Source organism: Pseudopodoces humilis, chromosome 2 (assembly GCF_049639895.1).
Source record: "Pseudopodoces humilis isolate 2021_Gansu_Grassland_sample_001 chromosome 2, ASM4963989v1, whole genome shotgun sequence".
NCBI classification, from domain to species: Eukaryota; Metazoa; Chordata; class Aves; order Passeriformes; family Paridae; genus Pseudopodoces; species Pseudopodoces humilis.
Window position 1 is genome coordinate 110202813 of NC_142201.1, and position 26550 is coordinate 110229362.

At 44.0% G+C, this 26550-nt stretch overlaps 1 protein-coding gene across 4 annotated transcripts in view; it reads right to left on the reverse strand.

Annotated features, from left to right (window-relative positions):
• Window positions 1-6722: 6722 nt before the first annotated feature.
• CD247 (CD247 molecule) overlaps window positions 6723-26550 on the reverse strand; it is a 53655-nt gene continuing 33827 nt past the window's right edge. For 2 of the 4 annotated variants that reach the window (XM_014253529.2, XM_088051527.1), the window contains exons 4-10: window positions 13219-13325; window positions 11992-12045; window positions 10641-10724; window positions 9965-10000; window positions 9257-9313; window positions 7981-8022; window positions 6723-7269 (exon numbers count right to left, since the gene is read on the reverse strand). In XM_014253529.2, the coding sequence (XP_014109004.1) occupies window positions 7204-7269; window positions 7981-8022; window positions 9257-9313; window positions 9965-10000; window positions 10641-10724; window positions 11992-12045; window positions 13219-13325 (446 nt within the window). In that variant the 3' untranslated portion in view covers window positions 6723-7203. The remainder of the gene's footprint in view (window positions 7270-7980; window positions 8023-9256; window positions 9314-9964; window positions 10001-10640; window positions 10725-11991; window positions 12046-13218; window positions 13326-26550) is intronic. The other 2 variants (XM_088051530.1, XM_088051529.1) reach the window with 2 other exon arrangements.

A 26550-nucleotide genomic window follows, 5' to 3' on the forward strand; every position in this document is an offset into this window, starting at 1 on the left:
AACATTTTGTCGCTCCTGGGTTTGGGATTGTTGTTTGGTTGGTTTATCTGTGGTCTAATCTGCAGCACAGCACGTGGTGGCATGCAGGTTACTGATGGGGTTGCTGTTCAGGGTCCTTTCGAGTGTGCGCACACTTCCCTCCCTCTTGGCCTTTCCTTGCCCCTCGCTGGGATCTGAAGATGAGGCAACAAATATCGGGGAGGCTCGGGGGAGAGATGGCTGTACTGGGCTAGGATCGACCTCGGGGCTGTAAATCCGTTTCAGTTGAGTTGAGTTGCTCCAGAGCTGAACTGGGTCCGCTGTGTTTAACTCCAGGGAGGGACAAGAATGGTTGTCGCATCTTAATCTATCTGGGAGAGCAAAAGTGAAACAGGTTCCTTTTATCCCCCTTGTCTTGTTACTGAATGTAGGGCTTGTAGTGCTTGATAATAGGTGGAAAACTTTTTAAACACTTCCTTTTCTAATAGCAATGCTAATCCTGTCTAGACCAAAAACTATGAAAGAAAAAACCAAACTGAGAGAGGTGAAAGCTAACCTACTCCTAACACCTGGCTGGTCTGCCTGAAAGGGTTGAAATACTGTGAGACGGTTGTGGGAGAGGAGCTTTGAGGCGTTGTTGGCGAGGGACCAGGTCGTTCTCCTGGCCGATGTCTCGGTGTTGCGGTGGGAGTAGCAGAAGAGCGAGTGGTTCTTGCCTTGGGAGGGTGTTGCAGCCAGCTCCGTGTGGGCTCCAAGGCTCCCTTCCCGTTTCCCCTGAGGCTGCTGGAGCGGGGGAAGAGGGCAGGGTGTGCGTGGGTGGGTGTGTGTGCGAGTGCGTGTGAGCACCAGCCGGCACCGGCTGCGTGCGGGGAGCGAGAGCTGGGTTTCTAAAGGAGCTCGACTCCACTGGGGAGGGAGAATTCCCAGTGGCCTCGTAGGGAACCAAAGGCACTGATAAGTTGTCAGCTCTGCTGTTCTCAGAGCGGGTAAGAGGAAAAGCTGGGTGGGGGTTTTTTGAGCTTTGGGTCAGTGTCCCTTCCTCTAAGGACCTCATCTCTTGCGGGTACTCCCACCTTTTCTGCATGGAGTTGCTTTGGCTCTGTGAAGACAAACGGTGTCTGGGGTTTGCCCAGTGCTGCAGGTCTTAGGCTGATGTTGGGATACAGTCAGGGAAAACTGTTTCTTTCCTTCAAATGTGGAAGCAGTGTAGTCCAAGGTCAGAGTCTGTTCAACAGCTTTTGCATATGGTCTTTCTCTTAAGGGAGGGACCTTGAAGACTCCTTTCTTTGCTCCCCAAAGTAGCCCTGTACATGTTCATGTATCGTGCTATTGGGCTGAGCTGTTTTATCAGTGAACTTGGTGAGCTCTTGTGAAGAAAGGGAGGGAGGAAGGGGGAGAGCGGGTTGCCCAGCTACTCTTCCTCCGGACACCAATCGGGTTGCAGAACTTCACTGAAAGCTTTACTAATAGAATTGTTGTTCTGACATTATGTAAAAGTGGTATTAATATTGTGTGACTTTTCAAAGAGCTAGTTAGATTTATAGATAGGTAATAGGGATATTGAAGAAATGACTTCTCAAAGAAAAGAGCACTTGGAACAAAAGAAGTGGAAAACAAGGTGTGCTTTATGGAAAACAAATCTGAGGAAGGAAATGAAACAGCTTGTGGGAGGCGAGGGAAGATGATACCCTTTGGCGTTCCTTAGTGCTGCTGAGGCTCAGCCCCAGAACTGGAACATACCCCCTCTGCCTTACTTCATCTCTCTACCAAACAGGACATTGTCAAGTAGCTCAGACCAAAATGCTGATCTGTCTTAAAACTGTGTCGGTCTGCTGGGGAATATCCTCCGGCAGAGCTTTACATAATACCGTGAGATACTTAATTTATCACGTTAGCTTCCCCTTCCCTCCCAAAATTGTCTTATCTGTTGTAGGCCCCACTTCAGGATTCACACTGCCTTTGCCGAATTCTGTGGCTGCAGCTACGGAAGCCCCGTTCCCTGAATGTCATAGCTTCGTGTGCGTTCCAAGCCGGCATGTTGCGGTGCTATGAAACCCCGAAATTATTTAACAGTAGGAATCCCCAAGACCTTAGGGAACAGCACGCCAAGGGGCAACTCGTGGAGATCGCACAACCCCCTTGAGAAACGATTTAGGATCAAGAGCACCCGTGACAGTGTCCTGAGAACAAGGCAGTTGAGACAAAACCTTTAGTTCTTCCCCCATTCACTCTCCGTGTGTCGGCCTCCGCGACCCCGGTGCTCCCCGCGCCTGAGCGAGTCCGAGGGAAAACGCAAAGAGCAAGACTTGGAGCTCAGGGCGCGCCTCCCTGCAGCGCGGGGAAGGGAAGGCACCGCTGCAGGGCTGGAGAGGGCTGGAGCAGCACCGGCCCCGTGGGCACCCCGTGTGCCCCCCTGTGCCAGCGCTCCGTGCGGAGGGCCCGGGCAGGAGCTCCTTGGTCCCCGCCAGTGCCGTTGTTCCATTTCCTTCCTCTGTGGTAGTATCTAAGGCTAGGTGTGAGTAGGTGTGGGGTGTTTATCCGCCACAGGTACAGGAGCTGTCGTATACCTCATTTCTAACTCGTAACTGAGTAACTTGCTTTAACTTTCTCCAAACCCCACAGAGTTGCCAAGTCTGCCCTCCCTCCTTTGATTAACACTGAACTCTGGCCTATAGCACCCCGTGACCTGCAACCTGGGGAGTGACCCCCTAACGCCTCTGAATGTCGCTGCTTAAAAGCTACTGCAAAGTGAGGGCAAATTGCAATCTTATCTTATTTCCTTTGGTTACAAGGGGTCCTCTGATCAGTCTGTGAATATCCACCCCCTCCCCTCCACTCTCCATGGAAAAGGGCCACCCACGCTGCCTTTTCCCACCCCAGAGCCAACGCTGAGCCCCAGGGCCCAGAGGCGCTCTCAGCCCAGTGCTGCGTACATGCTACTCACTTTTTAACATGACCAAAAAAACAAAAAAGCAAAAAGAAAAAAAAAAAAGGAAAAAAAAATATAAATCTCCAAATACTTAATTTTCTTCTTTATTATTTGACAATCCTGTATCCCTTCCCCACTCCCCAACCTGGCCAGAAGCTGCATCCTTAACCCGGTTCATCTTTATTTGAATGTAGTTCCCCCTACCCCCATGGGAAAGAGAAGCTTTGTCAGGTCACGGTGGCTGCTATAAGTCGGGAGGGGGCGGTTTCTTTGTTTTGTTTTGTTCTTTTAAAATTTCCAGCCAAAACCAAAGATTTCCTAATGATTGTATAAACTCAAAACAAACAAACAAACCAAAGACAAAGGGCGTCTTCAGCACCAAGCCCACCTGTGAGGCCGGCCTGGCCTGGGCTGGCTGGGCGAGGGTCGCTGCCAGCCCGGGGCTCCAGAACACCCTGGGCAGCAACTCCCAGCTCCAGGGTGAGATCTGGGGCGCAGGCGCTGGGAGGGGAGGCCGGGGCTTCGCAGGTGGGTTGAGGAGCTGAAGACTTGGGTGCAGGATTGGCTGCTCTGCTGGGTGCTTTAACCCTCTGGGGGCTGGGTGATGTTGATTAATACACGCTGAGGTGCACTTCTGAGCTTCCCCCCCCTTCACTGCTTGGAAGAGGCTGTCCTGTCGTGAGAAATCCCTGAAAGAAGAAGAAGCAGCTTTTCATTTCTCCTCTAGTTCCTTTTTTCTAGATTTCTTTTATTTTTGCAGCACCACTGTGCAACTATGCATTGTATTTCTCAACCTTTTATGCTAGGTAGATGCCTGTGACTTTTTAACTTTTGGGGGGGGATTGCAAATGGAGGAACTTTTTACATGGATCTTTTTAATCTCAGTTGATTGGGGGGTGTTTGGTTCTAGGGTCAGACAAGCTCTATCCCAAAGCAAAATCCAAATGTTAATATTATTAGCCTGATGCAGATACCAAAGATAATTTCTTTCCTGCAGAACCTTAGACTTGTGTATTAAGTACGATTACCCAGCACTTGCATTAGTCTAACCTCAGTAATTCCAAAGCTTAGATGTATATTTTGGTATATTTCTGGGATATTAAAAAATTGTCGTTTAAATTCTTGTTTGTTTCAGTGTAATGCTCTTAAAGTCATAGCATGGAGATAACTGAACTTGTCCTATTCTTAGTAGTTTGAAATAATAGTATTTTTGTATGTTTTGGGTGTGTCTATGTATGTATTAACATAACAGTTTTCACTGCCTAGGTGTTCATAAATAATAATAAAAGAAAAACCAACTACAAAGGTTTTTAATCTGTACATAATATTCCGTGAGGAATTTCCACCAGACCGCCAATTTGGATCGCATTTTCACTGATGGCCGCTCCCAACTGGGATTCTTTCTTTCTTTTTAAAGAGACAGCATGTTCTTTTTTTCCCCCCACTGACCTGAGGTTCTTTCTCAGTGCAAAGGGGGTTTCACTGTTTTTAAGGGGTGGGCCAAAGAGGAAGTAGCTTAAATTTTGTTTTTAAAAAGTATTTAACATGTTAGTTTGAAAACTACCCCTTTGTATGAAGAATTGGGAGTGGAAAACCAAGCCCTTTCTTCTAAATCTGATAGGAATTTTCAAAGAAGCGAGGATTTGTGAATGTCTGTAGTGTCTGGGCAGTCCCTTTTTTGCTTTTTTTTTCCTAAATAAGACAAGTTTTTGGTCCTAATGGTTTCACTGCTCTGTGCAACTGCCTGCTTACACTGGCTGGGAGGTTTTTTTTTTCTCTTGCCCTTCCTCATACACTGCATTTATAAACTTGAGGTCAGCAGAACACTTGAAATCTAGGGCCATTGTGGGAGTACCCTACCCAAACGCAACCCAAGCTTTTCTTGAGACTGAAATGTGAGAGTCCCACACATTTCAAAACCTTGCTGATCACACTAAGGGTGAGGAGGAAGGCGAAATGCTGTCTCTTTAAAGATGTCCTTTATTATTATTATTATTATTATTATATTATTATTATTTTCCCAGTGGTTGCCTACAGATAGCTGTAGGCATTGAGAGATTGTGTAGATTACAGTAAATCAGAATGAAAAGGTAGATTTTGTGTAGATGCATTTGTCTGCTGTAATTTTTTATATATATTAAACTTACTGTAATTGTACAGTTCATTTCTGTTGTAAACATCATTAAACCATTTTCCAAGTGTTTTAACATGTATGCACTTGTTTGTAGTTTTTAAATGTGTCAGGGGGAGGCTGATTTCTCTTCCCCTGTGCATCAAAACGGGCCAGTAGATTGATCTGTGGTGCCCTTTGTCTTGTCAAACTGCAGGAGAGCCTGGGTTTCATGCACTCTGCTTGAAGCTTTTGTTCTGATTCTGTATTTATCAGCTCTTCTCCTAAAAGCAGAAACAGCTTCAGTCGCTTCCTGATGGCAAAGAGGAGACTCAGCTCAGCCCCACCGAGAGTGGCCCCAAAAGCAGCATTAGATGCTTTTTGAAATCAAGGTCTCCATTGATATTTAAAGAGCATAAAGGTGATTCCCCCCCCCCCACCCCCCCAAAGAATTTCATTCCTATTGTTTGGTGGTTGGTATTTCATGCTGCAAAAACTTGTGACTTCTACATCTTGAAGATATGGTGATTTTAAAAGAGAAAGCTGTTTTCAGCACTCTTTGTTCTTGCATCAAGTGCTTTTTGCAGCATAACTTTACTGTAATTTTCAGCTCAGCTGTCTCAGTTATCACCCAGTTCTCTAAATTTTTCTTGTCACTGCAGAACAGTAAAGGATCTAACGTTTTATTTTTTTTGGTGAGAAACATTCATTACCATTTCTCAGTTTATTTTTTTTTCCTTTAATTTATTGCAAATATTGCTTAAGAGCTATAAGCACCTACTGCAGGTACAGTTTTACTGCTAAAGAAGTAAAACTGCCTTGGAACTTGCAAAGCACCCATTTCAACAAGTTTTTCTGCTGCTAACCCACCAGTCCCTGGAAAGAAGACACAACCTCATCTGGGCAGCGCCCAGAGCAGCAGCTCTTGTTCCCACAGCCTTGCTTTAGCTCTCCTTCCGTGAGGGCTGGTGAGATGGCTTGGTCAGCTCCTGAGTCAAGGTGAAACACCTCTGGTTTTGCTGGGCTGGATTTGTCCTTGCTGAATTCCTCCAGGCTTCACTGTGCAGCCTTGCAAGGCACGGGCAAAACTGAGGCTGCAGCAGCAGCAGGTGAGTGTCCCTTTGATACCTGGGTTTGGGGCATTTCCCCAACAGCCCATCCCAGCTTCTGGGATGTGTGTAGGAGCTCCTGTTGGGATCCTGTCCTCCTCAGCTTCCCTGGGAGATGGTGCTGCTGGCTGCAGGCTGCTTCAGACGGCCTGAATGCCTCAGGTAAGGAGCTCGTGCCATTCCTGCTGCTGCTCCCTGCACACGCACATGGTGCTGCGGCACTATTTTATTAATTCATCAGAAACACATGGCATTATTGAACTGGTACCTCTTTGGAATGATACCCACACCTTTTAGAGGCAGCCTGATGAGAGACTGGTTTGGAAAAGGCATTTATGTTGGCTTTTGTACAGTTTGTTGTCTGGAAGTGATAACAGGGGAACCCATCTCCTTGTTTTGTTTTTCTGCCTGCAAAGAAGTCTCTCACTCAGCTTTACCTGGCTCATATTTATGGATGAGTGGCAGTGCCATTGCTTGATCTTTTTTGGGATATTGGTGCTCATTTTCTTCCTACTGGAAAGTTGGCGTTCAGCCTCCCTGCTTCACTGCTGTAGCATCATGTCACTCTTTATAATTAAAGAAAAACAAGTAGCCCTCCACTGAAGCAGTTTTTTAAAGGCAAATTTAAAGCAAAAAGGGAGGAATAGTCTTAAGATAAATACTACAGGAAGTAAATACAGCCCACATATCTCTGCAAATTGTTTAAATGCAATAAAGCCATAAGTCCATGTCTTAATACTCTGGAAGACAAGGAAGAGCTATGGAAATAGCAGTGTTTGTTACCAGGTGTGGTCTGGTCACACAACACAAACCTTACCAAAAAAAAATCAGCCTAATACCCACTAAAACTGGAAACAACTTTACAGTTATGTACATTCTAGTAGCAGAAGCAGTTACATGATTCAGGAGGAGAGGGAGAAGGGCCAGGTCCAGAGTCTGTGCACCAACCCAAGGCGGTTCTTGCACACAGAAAACACACAGTGCTTGTGTTGGATGAAAAAGACTTTTCCCTCTCTCCTCCCCAAAGCAGGTGGGCATCTCTCACTCCTCCTGCCCATCCCCTCTGAGGCTCCCGCTTAGCGTGGGGGCAAAGGCTGCATTTGGAGAGCATCATAAGTGTCCTTGGTTGCTGCACTGAGCCCCTGAAAAAGAGAAAGCCAGAAAAAGAGGTGAGGGATGAATGTGAATGCTTTTTTCTGGCTGACTGACAGCAACAGGGTGTCAGGGGCTCAAGTCAGGAGCATCTGATCTTTTTTTTTTTCCCCTACAGAGGTTTTTACTCCTGAGTGATTCTTTAGTCTTTGTGCGGTGCAAACAGCTGTTACTTACCTGAAGGCAAGGTACATCCTGAATAATTGTTATGAAAATATGACTACAGCAAATCATCCTAACTGGTTCTGCAGATCTCTGGAGTACATTTTATATGTGTATTGTTAAGAGCTAACTGATGCTAGAGTGAGCATCGATAATTAAATAAACAGACATCAGATCATGAACTTTGTCCTCTGGACTTCTCTTAGATTTGGAAGGGAAATCAGGTGCAGCTCTGGGTAAGTTGGCAGTGGGACCTCAGGTGGTTTTGAACCCTGGGAAGCAGCCCCTGACAGCCCTTTCAGCGATGCCAAATCCTTTCCTGATAGCCTGCTCAGATAAGGCAGCTGTAACCTATGTTGCTCATCCCAGAGCAGGGGTAGCTGAGGCTTCCAAGAGTGAGGAGTTAGTGAGACACCTGCTGCCTGCTTAGGAAAATTCCAGCTGCCTTTCATTTCCCTGTGCCTCCCTGACAGTGCCATTGGATATCCAACCACTCAGGAGGACACGTGAGGGGAGCAGCTGTGGGAGGTGGTGCCTACCTGGTAGAGACCTTCATTTCCTTTGCCTCGCCGCCTCTGCTGCTTTGGGAAAATAAAACAATTGATTAATAGATTAATCAATTAATAGATAAGATTAACAGATTGATTAATGGTGCTTTTCTGATTATGCAAAGATAAAGCAGCCCCTGAGTTCCCTCATGCTCTGCTCAGAGTGTACAGGATGTACCAGCTGTGCATGGCCTGGACTCTGCACAGGAAAGCACCTGGTAAGTCTGGACTGGCCCAGACAAGCTGCAAGGGATGTTAAGGAGAAAATAGAGGGTAGGAAATAAAACCAAATTGGTTTGGTTTGCTGACATATTTTCCTGTCATACTGTTAGAATGTTGCTATTTCTTTGATTCACTGTATGTATAGAGATTTGGCAGCATTTCTGTAGACACTGATTATTTAATAATAGATTGTATCACAAATGTGTCAAGGAATAGTGCTTGTTACTGTTAAAATTGCAGCAACCTATTAAATGATCATATATTTGGAATGGGACAAGGCCTTTGGTGTTCTTGTCCCTCCATAAACAGAAACATTCAAAAAACATGGTGCAACTTTACAGCCCCATATCTCTTAGACAGAGCTCGACTCTGGCAGAGAAGCATTAGAATAAAAAAGGGGAAGAGATTAAATGTTGCTGTTGCTTCAGCATTTCTCAACACTAAACTTTGTTTTGAAATGCCCTTTTATCATGTGTCGGAAGGAAATGAAAGGTTATATATATATATACACGTATATATATGACACTTTGACATAGAATAGAACCTGTGTAGGTCAGAGCAATTTTTCATTTTGCCATAAACAAGTGTCCCCAGATGGTTTGTTTTTGACACAAGCTCCCCTTCCCCAGCAGTGCACAGAGCTAAAGCTCTCTCTCTGCTGTAGCTGGAGACATGACCGATATGTGTCTTCCTAAACATTTGAGAGCAGAGCTCTGGGAAGGACGACATTTCCCCTGTTCCTTGTCCGAAGTCACGCACAAGGAGGGGCTGCCAATTGCTCTCCTGATCCTGGAACTCCAGCCAGCCTCAGCAGCCCGTGGAGGGGAAACCATAAACCTGCAGCTCTGAACTGCTCTGGAGAAACATGCCCCAAAATCTTCCAATTTTGCTGGACCATTGCAGCACTTGACACCAGACCTTCCTTCAGCTGTTCCTCACCCATCTCACTCTGTCCTCTGCCCCCTCAGCCAGGGCAGCTGTCAGGGGTTTTCTGCCCAAAAGCTGAAATGTTTTTTGTTACCATGTTTTCACCAGGAAGACTCACCTCTCCCTTCATTCCAATCTCACTATATGCATCACCCATCTTGTCCTTCTGCAGTGACTGCAGGCAGAGAGGGGGAAAGAGTCAGTGTGATAACAGAAAAGCCAAGCCAGCCCCTGGGTAACCACATTTAAAACCAGGTGCTCTGAGTGTCTCATTCAATAGCAGTGAAGGTCTTGGAGACAAGCTCATTTCTCAGGCACGGAAGACCCAGAAAGACCCAAGATAAGACATGAGAATCAACATTCCTGTATCTGTGTTTTGGAGCACAGACCACTACATTTAGCCAGAGTCAAATCAACTCTATCAAGAGGTTCCTAAGCAGCCCCTCTTAGCTGCACTGGCATTTGGCCTTTGCCAGAGAGCAGTCACAGGGGCTGGAGTCCGTGCACAGGAAATACTGCAGCAGCAATCACATGGGATGAACGTTGGTTAGGCACTAGCATTAGGCATTAGCAGGTATCTTGATCCAAGTTCTTTTCCACATCTCCCCACTGTTTTCCCTCCTGTCGCTCAGAAGTGAGCAGAAATTTTCTAGAAAAAGCAGAGGATCTGGGGGAAGAGTTGTGTAAAGGGAAGACTTGAAAAGCAGCTGTTGAGTTTTGAACCAAAGCTGAAATTGGGTACTGGGGGGGAAAGCCTCCTATGAACCAGTGTCTCCTGTTTCCAGCCATCCCTCCCTCTCTGCTCCCTCCAGTGGCCTCTACTCACAGTGTAGACAGTGTCCTGAGGGTTCTTTCTCCTCTGCTGTAAAACAAGAAAAAAGTTGCCCATACGTTGCACTACCAGCATCCTCCACCACCTTGTATGTGCTTATGCATTTGCTCCATGGCACAGCTACGGCTCTATGGGCTTTCCCTGCCCATTCCAGTCCATCCTGCCTCCACCCATAAGGCTCTGTTCAGACAACTTGCTCTGGGCAAAATTAATTTCGTTTTAACAATTGGTAAAACTTAGTTCTTCTCTGCTCACTCCCTACAGCCGTCACCTGCTGATGCAGGAGGTTTTCCCTCCCTTTTCCTTTGAAAGTGATGGGCTCTGCAGCAGAAAGAGTTGTTTTGGCTGCTGCTCTGCTTTGTGGGCGCCTGTTTGATGGCATCAGACGCAGCGAGCTCTGTGAAACACCCACCGCTGCCGGGCCTCCTCCGCATCCGTCCCCGCCCGGGTGGCTGCGAGCTCCCAGCCGAGCGAGGGGGGCAGAGACCAAAGGAGAGGGGGAGCTTCGCTCCTGTCCCCCCGCGCCGCCCCAGTTACGACACAAAGCCATCGTTCCCTCCCCAGGAAGGCGCTCTGGTGGCCGCCTGTGTGAGCAGCGCTGTCACACGGCGTCACGGCGTGGGAGGCACCAGATCAAAGGACAGAGGTGCACGTTGTGCCAGGAGGTTACCTGGTGTCTCCCGCCCAGCTCGGGGTCTGCTCCTCGCTTCCCTCCCAGAACATCGTAATCGTCTCTGTGCGCGCGGGAGAGTTTCTGAAACAGGAGAGCAAAAGCAGTGGGTGGACACCGTGGAGATGAGATAATAGATCTTGACACAGAAATGAAAGGGAACCCAGCTCAGCTCACAAGGTCTATAACTGAACTAGAAATTATTTTTACTCCCTAATGCCACTGTCGACAAAAATGCCTACATTTAAGCCATGGAAATGACACAAAACTGCAAGCTGTTGCATCAAGAACCTTTCCTAAGTGGAAATTAGTTGAAAACTAGAGAGCATGAGGGGGAGGAACTCTAATTTTCATGCTTTCTCTCCCACTGGACAGCAAAGAGCCACGAGCTTCGTTTTCCTTGCAGAGCTGCTCATCTAAATATGCATCAAAGAGCTACAGAAATTTCATGCCCAACACAATTCTTAGCTGGGAAAGGTTACCTTGGACAAGGACAAAGGAGAGATTTCAGGTCAGAATAGCACAGTTAACAGAATGCTACTTGAAAGGTGACAGGCTATACTTAAAAGAAATTGCATTAGTGTTCATACATTAGAGTTAAACAGAACTCGTCACAGGATGTGGCTATGGTCAAAAGCATGAGAAAAAAAATTAAAGGCCAACTAGTCATAGCAAAAATAGCTGGAGTTTAATGCTGCCATGAATGAGCAGTGAGAAGGGTCAGACAGAATCTTTTCTCTGTCCTCTTTCACTACCTAAAGATACTGCCCATGGTCAGGGCACCAGACAAGGTGCATCTCTGGTATGATCTGGTACAACAGGGCTTGCTGTGGGGCAACAGGAAAGCTTGGGAATGGAGGCACAGGGGTGTGGTGGCTCAGGCTCCTCACACTGGAGAGTGGAAAAGCTGCAGGTGCCCAGAGTCAGCTCCACAGCATTCCTTGGCATTTATCCTTTGCCCAGTCCACATCAAACAGCAGCAGCAACAGGGGCAGTGGCTGCCCACACGCCCAGAGCTCTCACAGGCCTGTTTGTTCCATGGGGCAGCACAACAAACAGCCTGGGCTCCAGCCAACCTAGGGCTCAGTGTGCCAAATCAAGAACAAACAGCCCAAAGACCTCTCCAGCATCTGGTCAGAGTGGTGACACCAGCAGCTTCCCCTGCGAGGTTTTACCTTTCCTCCTCACAGCTGCCATGCTGCACACATGTACAGCCAACTCATTAGTACAGCCTACTCATTAGCTGGCTCATCCAAAGGTTTTCTGACCAGCAGGCAATTCATCGTCTCTAAGTGCCCCAAAAGGTCTGTCTGGATGGTGAGTTAGAAAACAAAGACCAGCAGTTACTCACGTTGTACACGTCATCCTGGCCTGGTCGCAGCTGTGGTTCAGAGGCCTGGCTGAGCTGGAAGAGAGACCATTCCATGAGCAGAGAGACAGTGGCTCCCTTCAATCCTTTCATTCCCTCTCTCCTACCAGCTACTCTCATCAGAAGCAGGGCAACCCATAAGCAGCTCCCTTTGGGGCTTCAGGCAGTGCAGACCCCTGCTGCAGCAGCACTTTTATCCACACACCAGCCTGTCCTCAGCAGCCAAGTCATTTTATTGCACATATCACCAGCTCATAAACATCTGAGTTTGTTCCCTACACATCTGCCCTCCTCAGATTTTATCTCTCCATTCTCTTCCTGTCATAATCTTGTGCCTCACTGGGACTTTGGTTCTCCAGTTGCCTGAAAAGTTGTTTGGCTTCCTGCAGGGAATCCCTGCATCCCTCAGGAGCAGCACTTGGCTTGCAGGGCTCTGGTGCCACCACAATAAGTTGATGTGAGTGGCAGCTAACAAAGAGATAAAGGATTATCCCTTCTGTAGCTGCTCTTTGGCTCAGCTGCTCACAATACTTAAGAGCAATCAATTGCTAAGCCAAAATTTCAGGTAAAAAGGGGCAGTTTTGGGTCAATGAGAACAGCTACTTCATGTTGTAGTCTTTAAAAAAACCCTGTCAAACTACAGTCTGTATTGATTTAGCCTTCTTGAGTTATTATGGCATTCAATTCTTTATTAAAAGTAACCTTCTAGCTCGGTCTATATTTAGGCATAGAATCATGTTTGTAGCAATTACACAAGTCCTCTCCTCTGGTTGTTTGGGTTATGTCATTTGCAGCATCACACTCATAGTATCAAAGATGTCTGAATTATTGAGACATTTTAATATGTTCTTCACAATCTTGCTGTGTATCCCCTCCTCTCTTTCCAATGAAAAGCAGGAGAAAAAAAATCCACATTACTCTCGAGCAGTCACTTCCCATGTACAAAATTCAGAATCTCTGATGTATCCGGAAGTGTAACATCAAAACACTCTCATATACTCTTTCTCCCCTCCATTCATAAACCTTTGGAAAGAACTGCCCCAGGTTGCTCAAGTGGACACCAGAAACAGAGGGGGGGGAAAAAGGAAAAAAGAGAGAGAAAGAAAGCAAAAGAATGGAAAGGTCTCATTTTAATGAGACCACTTTCCAGCCCAGCTCAACTATCTTATGCCACCAAATCCAAATGCATCTGTGTTGGGTTAGACTGACCTTTGCCTTCACAAAAAGGGCTGTCATGACCACTGCATAAATGAAGAGGAATCCATCCAGCACGTAGCAGAGCCTGGGATCTGTGAGGCCAAGAACTGATGCAGCATCTGCACAAAAATATCAGATACATCAGCAAACAAAGTCATTTGTGTCGCTGAGTGCTTGGCAGCATAAATGTGGCAGTGCTGCATAGCACTCCATGGAAAAGTAATAGGCAGTGTGAGGGCAACACTGCCCCTTTGCAAAGGAGATGGAATTCTGAATATAACAATTATAGGATTAATCTGGTCAAAAAGGACCATGACAAGTCCAGCCTTTTCTCTAAACAGGTTCAGTTAAACCAGACTGTCCAGGATCTCAGCCAGCTGAGAGTATCTCCATGGACAGAAATGTTTGCAAAATCCCCCAACCAACATAGGACATTTATTTTCTGGGAAAACCCAGCAGCATCTCCTGCAGAGATTCATGGCTGGGCCTGTTTAAGGCTTCCTTCATCACATATGTGTGAGAAAATACATTGTTTGGACAAAATTTTAGGGAAGGGCTTCTCAATTCTGCATTAAATGTAAAGAAAGGTTGACACCATCAAATTCAATGCTCCAAGAGTAACTTGAACCCATCGCCCCTCACATTTTCTGTGTGACTCCAAAAAAGGGAGCCTCCATCTTTTCAGCCACCATTTAAATATTTCTACACTGACCACCTCCAGTAGGACACATTAATATTGTTCTGTTTCAACAGATAAACCTGGTGAAACTGCTCCTGTATCAGTTCATAAAGATGTGTTAAGTTCACAAAATACAGCTAAAAGAATCAAAGGCTAAGTAACTGTAGATCCAATATGCAGCTCCAGGTCCATCCCCAAGGAAAAGCTGTATTGCACGATGATATAAAAAAACAAAACAAACAAATGCCGTAAAATTAATCTGAGTTGTGCTTCGTGCAGATTTGGAGTTCAAAAGAGAAAGACAAAAATTATCAATAACCTGAAAAGTCCTTTGATGAAGATAAACAATCACTGTTCCTACTGACAGCCTCACATATCGAGAAAAAATACCACAGAGTTGATTTGTTTGTCTGAATGAGGAGCTTGAATTCATTTTTTCCTAAATTGTGTATTTAGAAACAAATCCATGAAATAAATTGAGAATCTAGATGTTTTTCCTTCTTCCCCCCTGTTTTTCTATCATTTAAAAATATGGTTCAAAGCACTTTATGAAAAATATTCTTCACCACTTTTCCTCAGGACTATAAAATTTCATATATATGGTATGGGGTAAACAGAGACAGAGAGATTACATTATTTGCCCAATATTTTATATTAAACCAACAAACAGGCTGAGATTACCTTCCCAGAGCTTTTTCTCTAAACAGTTCACAGGACAATATTTTACACCAGCCTGGAGGCATCTGAGATGCTGCTGAAGGCAGAATTTTTGGGTACTCTTTTGGTATTCTGGCCCTAAATCCCCTCTTCTTGTACCAAAGCCAGGCACATTCATACAATCATCTCAAGAACAAATTTCTCCAGCACTAATAAAATCTCCAGACCGGGAGAAGCCGAAGCAGGAGACACAGAGGACTGTGAAGGAGATGTCAAGAGATGAGGAGGGGATTTGATGAGGAGGAGATGAAGAGATGAGATGTGCAGGGGATTTAGCTGTGGCTCTGTGCCAGCCATGGTCAACCTCAGCTGACTCTGCAGAGCCAATCAAGTGCCCACATGGTGCTTTTGTGGGGCAGCCTGGCCTCCAGCATCCCAGGTAATGGATTAAAGCTGTCCAGTGAGGGAAGGCCTGCAACTCTGGCTGTGATTGTTCCTGGAAAAATGTGGTTTGAGACTATGAGAAAGTCCAGTGTTTAGAAACAAACCAATAAAATGAATGGAATCATTAGGGTTGGAAAAGACCTCAGACATCATCAAGTTCAACCTTTAGCCAAATACCACCATGCTCACTCAACCATATTGTGAAGTGTCACATCCACTCACTTTTTAAACACTTCTAGGGATGGTGACTCCACCATTTCCCTGGGGAGCCTGTTTCAATGCTTAACCACTCTTTCAGTGGAGAAAATTTTCCTAATATCTCACCTGAACCTTCCCTGGTGCAGCTTGAAGCTACTTCCTCTTGTCCTATCTGTTAGCTCACGTTATTTCCTTCCTTAATACGTTTGACTTCTGTGTTCTTAAACAAAACAATACGTACAAAGCACTTTCTAAATAATAACCTTTGAAATGGGTTTCTGGATTAGAAAGTGAGAGAGAGAAAAAGACAGAAGGTACAAAGCCCTACTGAAAGAAAGGTCAAGGAGATAGGAAGCACAATGAACAAGTAGTAGTTGAAACAGTTTTCATCCATACAGGTGAACAGGACCAGTTTAGGTTTTTAAATGGCCAGAGGAGGGGTTACTGCCTCTTCAAAACAGAAGGCCAGTCCCTTAGGCACCACTAAAATGTACTTTCTGTCCCTCATCAGCCATGGCCTGGGGGCTGAGGCCAAGATCACAGGGGAGGAGCTGATAATGAGAGCTGGGCAGAGCAAAAGGTGCCAAGCCTGAGGGAGCAGTCACACAGAGCAAAGCACAAACAGTAAACAAATAGCAAAGCACAAACAGCAAGTATTTCACTGCTGATTCCCCACTCTGTTAACCTCACAGGTTACCCAGTGCCAACAGGGAGTTGCACAGCATCTTTACAACATTCACATACCAGAATTGAGAGGAGACAGTCACTGAGTAGAGCACTGCCCAGGTTTCCAGCCCTCCTCAATCCCAATTGCCTATACCTGGAACTCAGTCAGCAGCTGTGCTTCTGCCCCTGAGAAGTTTCCTCCCAGCACCTCGTCCTTCCAAAGCCTGGACTTTTGTTCCCCCCCTTTTCTCTGCTCCCACCCAGCAATGCAGCCCTGCTGTCCTCTGTGCCTGGGCACTCTCTCCTGCTGCTGCAGGTCCCTGCACTCCCAAATCTGGACCTGGGGCTGGCACCTCCCTCATCCTGCTCCACACTCACACTCCCAAAGCAGCTCTGCCAGCACCTCTGCAACAACCCCCTGTGGCCTTTTACTTTCTGAAATATGGGAAAAGGAAAAAAAAAAAAAGAAGAAAAAAAGAAAGGCAATTTTTTGCCAGTATCTGGCTGCTGTGGACAAGCAAGCAAAAAAATAACCAGTAGTGAGAGCCCAAGAGCAGCCCCAGGAGCCGAGGGAGAGGAAGCCTGGGGGCTGGCGAGAGAGGCTGCGCTGCGGGCACTCGCCTTGAGAGCCCTGCGTGGTTTCACAGAATTTCAAGCCCCTGGTTCAGGCCCAGCACCAGCTGTCTTGCACAGGGCAGCAAGCTTAGCTTCAGCCACCTGCCCACACTGCCTGCTGCTCCAGTCCTGCAGAGAGACAGGGAGTCCCAGAACCCACGTCCAGACACAGCCACCCTGCACCAAAACATGACATGAGGGAGGGATGCTGCACCCCAAAGCTGGCTGGGTCCAATCCACAGGGCTGGCCCAATGCAGCCAGTACCAATGGGGATCAGCTGAATTGAATCACTAGAACATGGTCTGGACCCTTGAAACATGCCAGAACATTTCTTTTAGTATTTTCCTCCTCCAATGTTTTTAGTGTGCATCTGGATTGGGTTAGACCATGATTCCTGATAATAGTTTGTGAAATACAGACTGTAAAAGCTGAATTACTTGTAAATCCAGATCAAATCTGTCCACCATAAATTTTTTTCTCTCCCATGGCTGTTATTAAGTGATTAATTTAAGGGTTTTACTTTTAGGGGTTACCAAAATTCAGTAACACAGCTGTAAATGAAGCATTTTATCTTCCTGGAAACAGAGTTTCTCAGTGAAGCCCATGAAAACCAATCCAGCCCAAGAGATTTATTGATGCAGCTGTGGTTACACACAAAGGTGTTTAAAGGCAGGTCCTGTAGGCTCTTCTCCCAGCAGCCCAGAGCTGCCACAGCTGCTTGCTGGGGTAAAGGAGGCAGCCTTTCACAGACACCACCATCTTCCACCAGCAGTGATCCCTGTGACTCTGGATTGTTGCTTTTACCTCACTTCTACCTTGAATCATCCAAGAGCCTCTTGCTGCAGGTTTGTGTTTCCAGACTCCTGTGGGGACAGAATTCCACAGCTGCAGGTGCCACTGCCACATCAGGCATCTACCAGCCTCTCTCTCTGGAGGCTGACAGCAGGGAGATGCTGGGTGTGATGGATATCGCCTCACTGCTGCTGCTTGAGAGCAAAATTCTGAACCCAAGAGAGCTCCCTGGGCTCGGGGCAGAATGAGGAGAGAGAACAACACCCTCCATGGTGCTTCACTTCAAGTGTACACAGGCCTGCAGCAAAAAAAAGAGCCCAGACTAATTGCCTACAAGTTAGCCAGCTAAAATTATTACAGATAATCCTGTTCATAAAGGATGTATCTATCATGGGGTTTGTTTACATTTATATATTTCTATGGCTTTTTCTCACAGATATAAACAACAAACAAACCTGTGATCCTCCAGGGCTGAAGAAGCAGAGGCCAAATTCTCCTTCACTTGCAGAAGGCAGAGGGTCAATTAATTTGTCATCAATATTCCATCTCATATTTGTGAAACAGCACAGCCCAAAGCAAAGCTTGTGCCCTTGAAGTTCAGCATTAGAGTTCATCGTTGTTGTTAGAGGAAACTGCTGATATGATCAGGATTCAGGTTACAAGACTAGATGTTGGGCAGCCTAAATAATTACATCTAAAAAGGAAAATATTTTAGGCCATTAACTCCCACTGTTTTGCGCCAATGAATGTTAGCTTTAGGATTCTTGTGAGCTCTTCATACTCCTTTTAGGATCCCTTTCAGGGATGCACTAACACAAAGTTCAAATAATTCAAGTTTCTCTCTGATTTATTTGGAAGAAATACAGTCAAAAGAAGGAAAATATTATAATGCCCCAAAGGGTTAAACATCGGTGTTCCTGCCCATGGCAGTGTGTTTGGAACTAGATGATCTTTAAGGTGCTTTCCAACACAAACTTTTCTATGATTTTCCAGTGCATCATGGAATAAAGACTAATAAAAAAAAGTCCAGGGTACTGTAACAGGAGCAAGACAAGTGGATGTCCAACAGCTGTTCAATATGGGAAAAGGCAACATGTGCAGAAAACAATAAATTATCTACCTTTTCAGTCTGAAGGTGAAGAAGATTAACTTTGAATATATAATTAAATTAGACAGTCTTTCACCCTCCAAATCCTTCCAGAGCCTCGTCAGAAACAGAAAGGAGGGGAGTGCCTTGCTCATCTCTGGAAGGGGACTCCTTGCTTCATCAAAACAGTCAGTCATTCTCAGAAAAAGCAACTGCTTTCACTTCTCAGTTTAGCAAGGACTCGGTGCAAAGGGCTTTCCTGAAGCAAGCCTGATGTTGCCTCCTAGAGACAGCAAACCATGCACAAGGCAAATGCAGACATGGGTATCCAACAGGCTGGGCTGACAGATGCAAGCTGTGCAGTTCTTTCAGCTTTTGTAGGGGGTTTAGATTAGGCACCAGTGCTTTTACTAGACCCATCTTCATCAAGGACAGCAAAAGTTTAATCCAGTTAATGCAAAAGGTGTTCCCTGCTGTAAATTTTCTAGTGTCTAATTCAATCTGGTGTTAAATGTACAAAGAAGCAAGAATTATTATTCAAATGCTTCTAGGTCACTTAGCCTTTCCCTTGCCCTACCGACTCTGTCCCACAGCAGTAACTCACCCCAGACTGATTTACTATCAGCTGGCCTTTTCATTTCAGCTCCTACAACCCCGTGCACATGTGGGAGGGCTACATAAAAGAATTGAGCCTCCTTGTCTCCTTGGGAATCCCAAAGAGACTTCACGCTGCAAGGTTGAAGGAAGAGACACTGAGTCAAGCACAAGATGCTGCTGATCACCATCAGATGTGTTTCTCTGTTCGGTGAGCACAGAGTGGCAGACATTTCTCTAAGTACTTTAAATTTAATTAAATTTTTAAGTTAGTCTTCACAGCTAGCTCACAGCTCATGGCTCCAGTAATGAAATCTACTGCTAACAGGAAGAACAATTCCCAACCAGGAGATTTTAAAGGCATTTCCACTCCCTTTTATCCTAGTTTCAAACTTCTAAAAGTCATTGAGCTAATGGGAGCTATCCCTACTGGTGGGAAATGGTGGGAACTGAATGCAGAGATGCACAGGCCCAGCAAGAGCCTCACCTGGGCTGTTGTCTCAGCCTGAGCTTGACTGCAGCTCCCTTGGCTTGATGCGAGCAGAGCAGTAAAAAATCCCTCACAAGAACACAAGGGTGGAGGTGCTGGAGGGAGAATTCAGCTACAAGGCCATTTACAGAGAGCAGTCAGCCCATGAGAAGTTCCTTCCCCTGCAGCCAACATGGACCAAAGCTGGGACAATTACAGGAGTCATCCCTGATCTATGGGCAAAGCCATGCCTGGACATTTATCACAGCTAATCCTACTGGAATCAAATCAGGGTTTTTTTCCTTTTTCGGGGATCAATTTCCACCTAAACTCGCCACCAGCACCAGATCTCATCAGTGCCAAAAGAGCCAGAGCAGGGAAGGATGCCAAACCCCCAGTAATGAAAGTCATTCACTTTTTTTGGTTAATAGCAACACTTTTCAAAACCCAGGCAGCTGTCATTCAACATTTTCAACACATTTCTCATACAATATTTTTCAGCAGGTAAATGACTGAATCACAGGGAAGGTAGATAACACAGGGTAGAAATGAGGTAGGAAGGCTGCAAGATTTACTTTAGCAGGACAACTAGGAGCAGACTGTTTAAAGGTCAGCAATGCCTCAAGATGTTTTCATTGCAACATCCACTTGCAACGAGGCTTGTGAAGGTGAAGGAATTCCTGGTGAAGCTTGGTGTCAAGGATGGAAATAGTTAAATCATCTGCAGATGCAGTGGCTCAGATTCTGGGGCAGGAAGGAGGTGACACCGGCCCCAACGGCTGAGGCTCTAAACCCTGCAGTAGCTGCACACAGCGGGAGGGAGAGGTTTCAGAGCGGTCCCCTGCCACTGACCCACTTAGTGCAGAGATGTGTGTGTCATGTCCTGCCTCTGCTAGGGGATGCACAGGCAAAAAAACCCCAAATAACCTCTCCTGTGCAACACCAAGTTATGTACAGAGTAGAGAGAAAGTGTGATTAAGGATTTGGGCTAATATTAATTCCCTGCATATTTTTCTTGCAGCATTGCTCAACCAAGCTTAGCAATAACAATATTAAGACCGCTGGGGAATATTCCACTCTGAAAAGAGCAACATGAAGTATTTCACAGGCCTCATAAAAAAGGAGACAATGGATGATCTCTCACAAAATGGAAATATCACAACAAACTTTGCCTCGGTCCTCGATGGACTCCTTCAGCAAAGGGACTCAGAAAAAAAACCCTAAATCCTTGGACCCTCACACATTCCACTTGAAGAAAGAAGGAATTGCTTCTTCCACCTCCTTAATGCCCTTCCTCTGATTTGGGAGCATTCACATTTCCATAGCATGTAGCAACTATGCAGCTAAAATTTTATGGCACTGCTGAAGAGAAAGGGCTTGTCACAGATCTGCGAGTGGGGCACAGATTTATTTATCCCTGGTAACACCTCACTGCTGAGGCCCTGCTCCTCTATCAGGTGACAAAACTGTGGCTGGTACATCTCCACTGCTGCATTTTGTTAAGAACCACCTGAGGGACTACACCCAACTTTAGAAAACCTTATCTCAGATGGCATTACAGGATAAAGGGGAGAAAAAAGTACTGTATTTTGAAACACACCTTCTCACACATAGGTAGGAAATGGCAAGAATGAAAAGCTTATATATAAATTTTGACTTAAAGACTGAATTAAAGACTTTTGAATTAAAGACTGTTAGAAAGCAATACATTCCCATGTGGGGAGGGAGAAATAGGAGGAAAGAATTTCCTTATCATTAATGACTTCATGTAACACCTTTATTTCACCACCTATAAGATGAAAGTAATACATTAACTGTCAAAAATACTGAAATCCTCTCAAAAGCTCAGGCACTGGAAGCTGGTACCTTCTTAATTGTTTGCCTGTGGAAACAGACTTGTAGGAAAAAAAATCCAAAAACCCAAGGAAAAGGACCCCAATCTCTCATCACAAAAAGTTTCCTGTTTATTTACACTATGAGTTCAAAGCATTCTATGGCAGTATTTGCAACTGAGATGAAGTAATTATAATTTACCCACTGCATGCAACTAATATTAAAATTTGTCAAGTTAATTCCAGTAATTACTTGGGAATATGCTGAAAATCAGGAAAGCTGTGCTATCATGAGTAATTTAATTTCATACACAGCACTAAATTTACCCTATTGGTTTTTCTTCAAGATTTTTTATTAAAAGATTTTCCAGACATTTAGCAAAGAGAAATCCTATTCTGCTGCTTATAACTAGATTCAGTTTAGTTTTGTTTTCCTGGAGGAATGGCACAGCTGTTTCAGAGGATTTAGATCCCTTGTATTTATTCTTTCCATCTTAACATAGACAAGCAGCTCTCAGCCACTTACCGGGTATATTTTACAGAACAATTCTGTTTATACCTTCAAGTTTCAGAGCACCTATCTGAAGCAGCCACCTGAGATGGAATATTATGTTGTCTCTGATTTTTCTCACTCCAACTAATTTTTTAAGTGTAGAATCATGCACTTGTACTGCCACTGCACTCATCTAATTGCTTGTCAGACTCATAAAACATGTTCCTCTTAAGATCTTTAATGCTGCTTCTAAAATGGAAGAAAATTTTGAAATTAGGTTTACTTTAAACAGCACCTCTCTTCCACAACAAGCCAGATTGGGAAGCCTCTGGGATGTGGAGAGAGATAAAAAGGCCGTGTGGAAACTGTACTTGTTTGCTTTCTGTGTGCAGCTGAGATGATTTAGAATGCAAAGGAAATTTATATGTGCTCCATTTTTCATAGCACTGGGAGCTTAGATCAGCTTTATTGAAAGCACAGTTTGAGAAAGTGCAGTCACAGAACTGCTGGATGGGGTGAAAAATTGCCAAGTGATCAAATGCCCACAGAAAATAAATTTTCTCCTAAAAAGATCCTTAGTGTTTAATTTACTTTTTGTACTCTCTAAGAAAAATCTTTCTTCTACTTCTATCCATGACAAGTTTTTCTTGTCACGGAACCCTTTACTGGGTATTGTACTACCCAAAATATGTAACAAAGGACTGGGTGGCCAGACAATGCATGGGCTTGTACAGGACAAAACACTCTTCTCCCTTAACATAAAAGCTTTTCTGAGATTAATTGTGATCAATCCATAGTCCATTCACATCTGGACTTGGTGTGTATTCCTAATAGGACAGAGGGGAAGAGGGAAGGTACCAGGGACCTACTTCGAGGTACTTTGCAGTGGCCTCATCCATGCCACCGGGAATTTCTGGCATGTGCAAGGCTGGAATTAATCCCATTAAGGAAAGTGTTATCCCACAGAATTAGCCATTAGATGTGCATTAATTATTTCAATCTATCCCTTGAAATCCATTTGTAGAAGTTACCCTGCTTTTACAGACAAAAGAAGTGAAGCTATTGGAGCCGATAGCACTCACGAGGATTGTGGTGGGGCTTATCGCATCCAAACGGAGGAAGAAATGCAAGTGAATGTAAACAATTGTCCTGTTTTCTTCCCAGTAAAGAGCAGATTCCAAAATGGGCAAATTCATTCCCCACACCATTGTTTTCAGATTAGCAAAGGCCATTTAATTCAAAGAGAACAGGTTTAGCCACAGAGCAGACAAATGCACACCTTCAAAGGTGCACAAGAAACAGGGAGTGTGTGTCAATAATTAAAAGACAAAGGCAAATGTTTTTTCTAACACATTATTCATTATATTATAAATATTTGTTCAATCTAAGAAATTTAAGTTTGGAGGGTATGACACTACACAATTTTTTTTGGAAAATAAACCTTTTCATTACTCTTTAAATTTGCTCTATTCTACCCTGCTTTCAGAGTAACCTGACAGTTTATTCCTCTGCAATTCATTTTCATGTGCCTACACACTGGAAGTCAGGAAAAAAAAAAAAAAAGAAAAAAAATTTCCTCTGAACTCTTTAATTTAAAAAGTTGGGGTTTTTTAATAAATATATCCCAAAGCTGTATTTCTATTTTATCAACAAAAATTATCAGTGGTTTACTCCAAGTCCACTGCAAAAGCTGTATCTGAATGATTTACTACAAAGCAAAAGAGCAGGAAGGACCAGATGGTTCAGCTCATTGCACAGCACCAAATATATATATTTAACTCTCCAAAAATTTCTGCATTTCCACTGAAGAAGAGCACAGCACATGCACAAAATACAAAGGTCTAAGGAGAAAGTCTGTGCACATGAAGCAAAAGAAGTCTGGCTTTGTAACCTGCTCTACCTGATACTGTTAAGGATATAAAACTGGTTCACCAAAAAATGATGGAAAAATAAAATCACTATGTATTTCTCCTGCCAGTCAATTTTGTGCTTGGAGGACAAAAAAGTAATTTCCTAACAGATTCCATGCACCTGAAATTTATTGAACATGACAGCATCCACTGTCACATAGTGGGTTTTTATCTAAATTAAATTACATAGAGATGTAGATATAGCTATAGAGCAAACATTATCTTAATTAATTAATTTAATTTCATAAAGATACATTTAATTTCGTATGCTGGGAAAAACAATGAAATATAAATTGTGAAATCATAAGCAAATCTGCATAGACCTTCGACAATTTTATTTTACCAAACTAGTGCCACAATCCCCTGAAGCCAAATTTCCCTGCTGGCAATACCCATCCTCCTCCAGTGTCCCACTGTTAAATATCTCAGTCTTGTAAGTTTATGATCAGAAAAAAGTCCCTAAAAGAGAAAAAGTCTGACCAGCTGGGACAGAGAAAATCTGTTCAGTAATTTTATTACCATGCTAACAGTCGGCGATCCAAAAACTACGGTTTTCAGACGTAGTGTACAACAATAAAAGCAATTTCTTCTCTTTCCCCTGTCACATTTCTAGCACTATCATGATGGTGGCAACATAAAAAGTAAAAAATTACTGATCAAATCCTATGCAAAATTATGTACTCTTTAGAAGCAGCGATTGAGTGGCAGTTTTATGCTGCTATTTATAATCTAGGTAAAGCTAAATAAAGTATAACGCTGAACATACTGCTTCACTTAAAATTCTCAACTGACTACGACACAGAAATACCCTCTTGGTGGGCTGTTCGGAGATTAGTATTTCTGCAGCTTTTAAGAGATTAAATTCTGCAGCTAGTTATGCTACCTGCAGATATTAGATGTTGGGTACAGTTAGAATTCATGCACAACCAATTTGTAATTCAAGGCACAACTGTATAATTAAGATTTTTCAAAAGCTGCATTTCAAAATTAGTTGTACTTTCAGTTTTTTGGGAAATGTCAGTAAGTCATGTTTTAAAAACAAAATAAACTTTGCCATTTGAATTTCTATTAGCAGATAACTGCAATTGGAGTGAAGAGGGTATATTTGTCTTGCTTCTGATCAGAAACATTTTCTTCTGCAAACTCAGAAAGATCAAGCTCTACTGGTAGATGGACAGCTTAAATTTTATCATCCAGAAAGTTACCCAGCAGTGCTAAAATCAATAATAAAAACTCTAAATAATGTTATTAACACATGTGGATCAACCTGTGAACTCTTGACTCCCAGAAACCCTGACTGACTACTGATTTCTACAGAAATGTTTTGTGCTTTTTCTGGTGCGGTGGAGTCTGATGGCACCAGCATTTTCATGGAAAAAATACAGAGTCATTTTGCTCAATGATTACTCATTTTACAACTGAAGAAGCAAAATTGATATCCTTATCTTCAGTCAAGATTTGTATTTTATTTTTATTACTGAGCAGGAGTGTAAAAGTGAAAGAAGGCAGGTCCACATGCTTCTTGCAATACTACAGAAAATTTGGCATTATTCTCCCCATTGTTTTTGTCCAAGTTCCTCAAATCACAAATGCATCACTAGGTTAAAAGAGAGTCCCAGCAGTTTCTGCAAAACCATCCTTGACTTAATTTTAAAGTAACCGTATTAGGTCACATACGAATCAAAATCTATAGCACAAGGATATGCATGGAGATTATTATAAGGGGTTGAATTCCAATGATCCTACTCAAACAACTGCTGCACAAACTTCCTGAGTTTGTCAAAAGACCAAGAAAGGGCATTTTATGCAGACAATCTTAATGGTGGGAAATGGCAGAAAACAAAGTGATGTCATCAAATTATTTCCTATTGTTACCAGAGTGTTCAGTGCTGTTCTATTTGTTAAAATCACTCTGTGCTATAAAAAGTTATAGAAGTTATAAAATAGGACTTTGAGCATGGAAAAGTACTTGCAGTGTAATGTTGTTCTCAGTGCTTGTTGGGAAAAGTTCAGGGAGGAACAGAAAAGCCGGAGCCATGACATCAGCCAAGGACATTGTTTTATGTTTGCTGTCCCCCTGGGCATTGCACACCAAACACTCTCCAGGCTGGTTTTAATAATAGCTTTATAGCCACAGTTAAGGAGAGAATGACTGCTTTATTATCCTTTGCAGACAGATAAATCACATTTCATAAGAACCTACCCAACTGGCTCACCTCTGTGTTACAGCTTTCCATCCTGATCACTAGTTGTCCTTTTATCAGGTTTTGTTAATGATACACTTGTCTTTGTATAGACCATAATACAGATACCATATGACTTACCTTTGCCTTTCTTTTACATTCTGGATGTGCTGTACTTTGGTCAGAAAAGATCAGGTCTGTGTTTCAAGCGTGGACCATACAAATCAGAGCTTGATGCCACACTCTCAGAAAAACAAATGCGTTTTCTTGCTCCAACACCTTGCTGCCGCATTCCAGTGCAGCCCCAGAAAATCCCATCATTTACCACAGAGCAGCTGCACAAAACCAGCCAGGCCATTTTGGGAGCTGCTCAGGAGCTGTTTGCCCAGCAGATCACCTGTGATTTTTCTGGTTTATTCTGGCCTGCCAAGGGACAGGACATGGGCTCAGAGGAGGAGGAAGCCCTCTCCCTGTATGCTCCCCTTCAGCACTGCACAAGCTGGCTCTGGGCCCCATTGCCACACCACAGACTGGCTTCTTCTGTCAGAAATCTCCATCCTTTTTGTCTCTTCAGTCAGGTTACTATCACTAATCATGTTTAATTTTTTTTCCTATTCCTTTTGTTCAACCTTTCTTCCTTGTTCAAAACAACTGACTTCTGGGAGACCTTTGAGTATTTTGAAGATCTGGCTACGAAGGTGACTATGAAAAGGCTTGAACATTT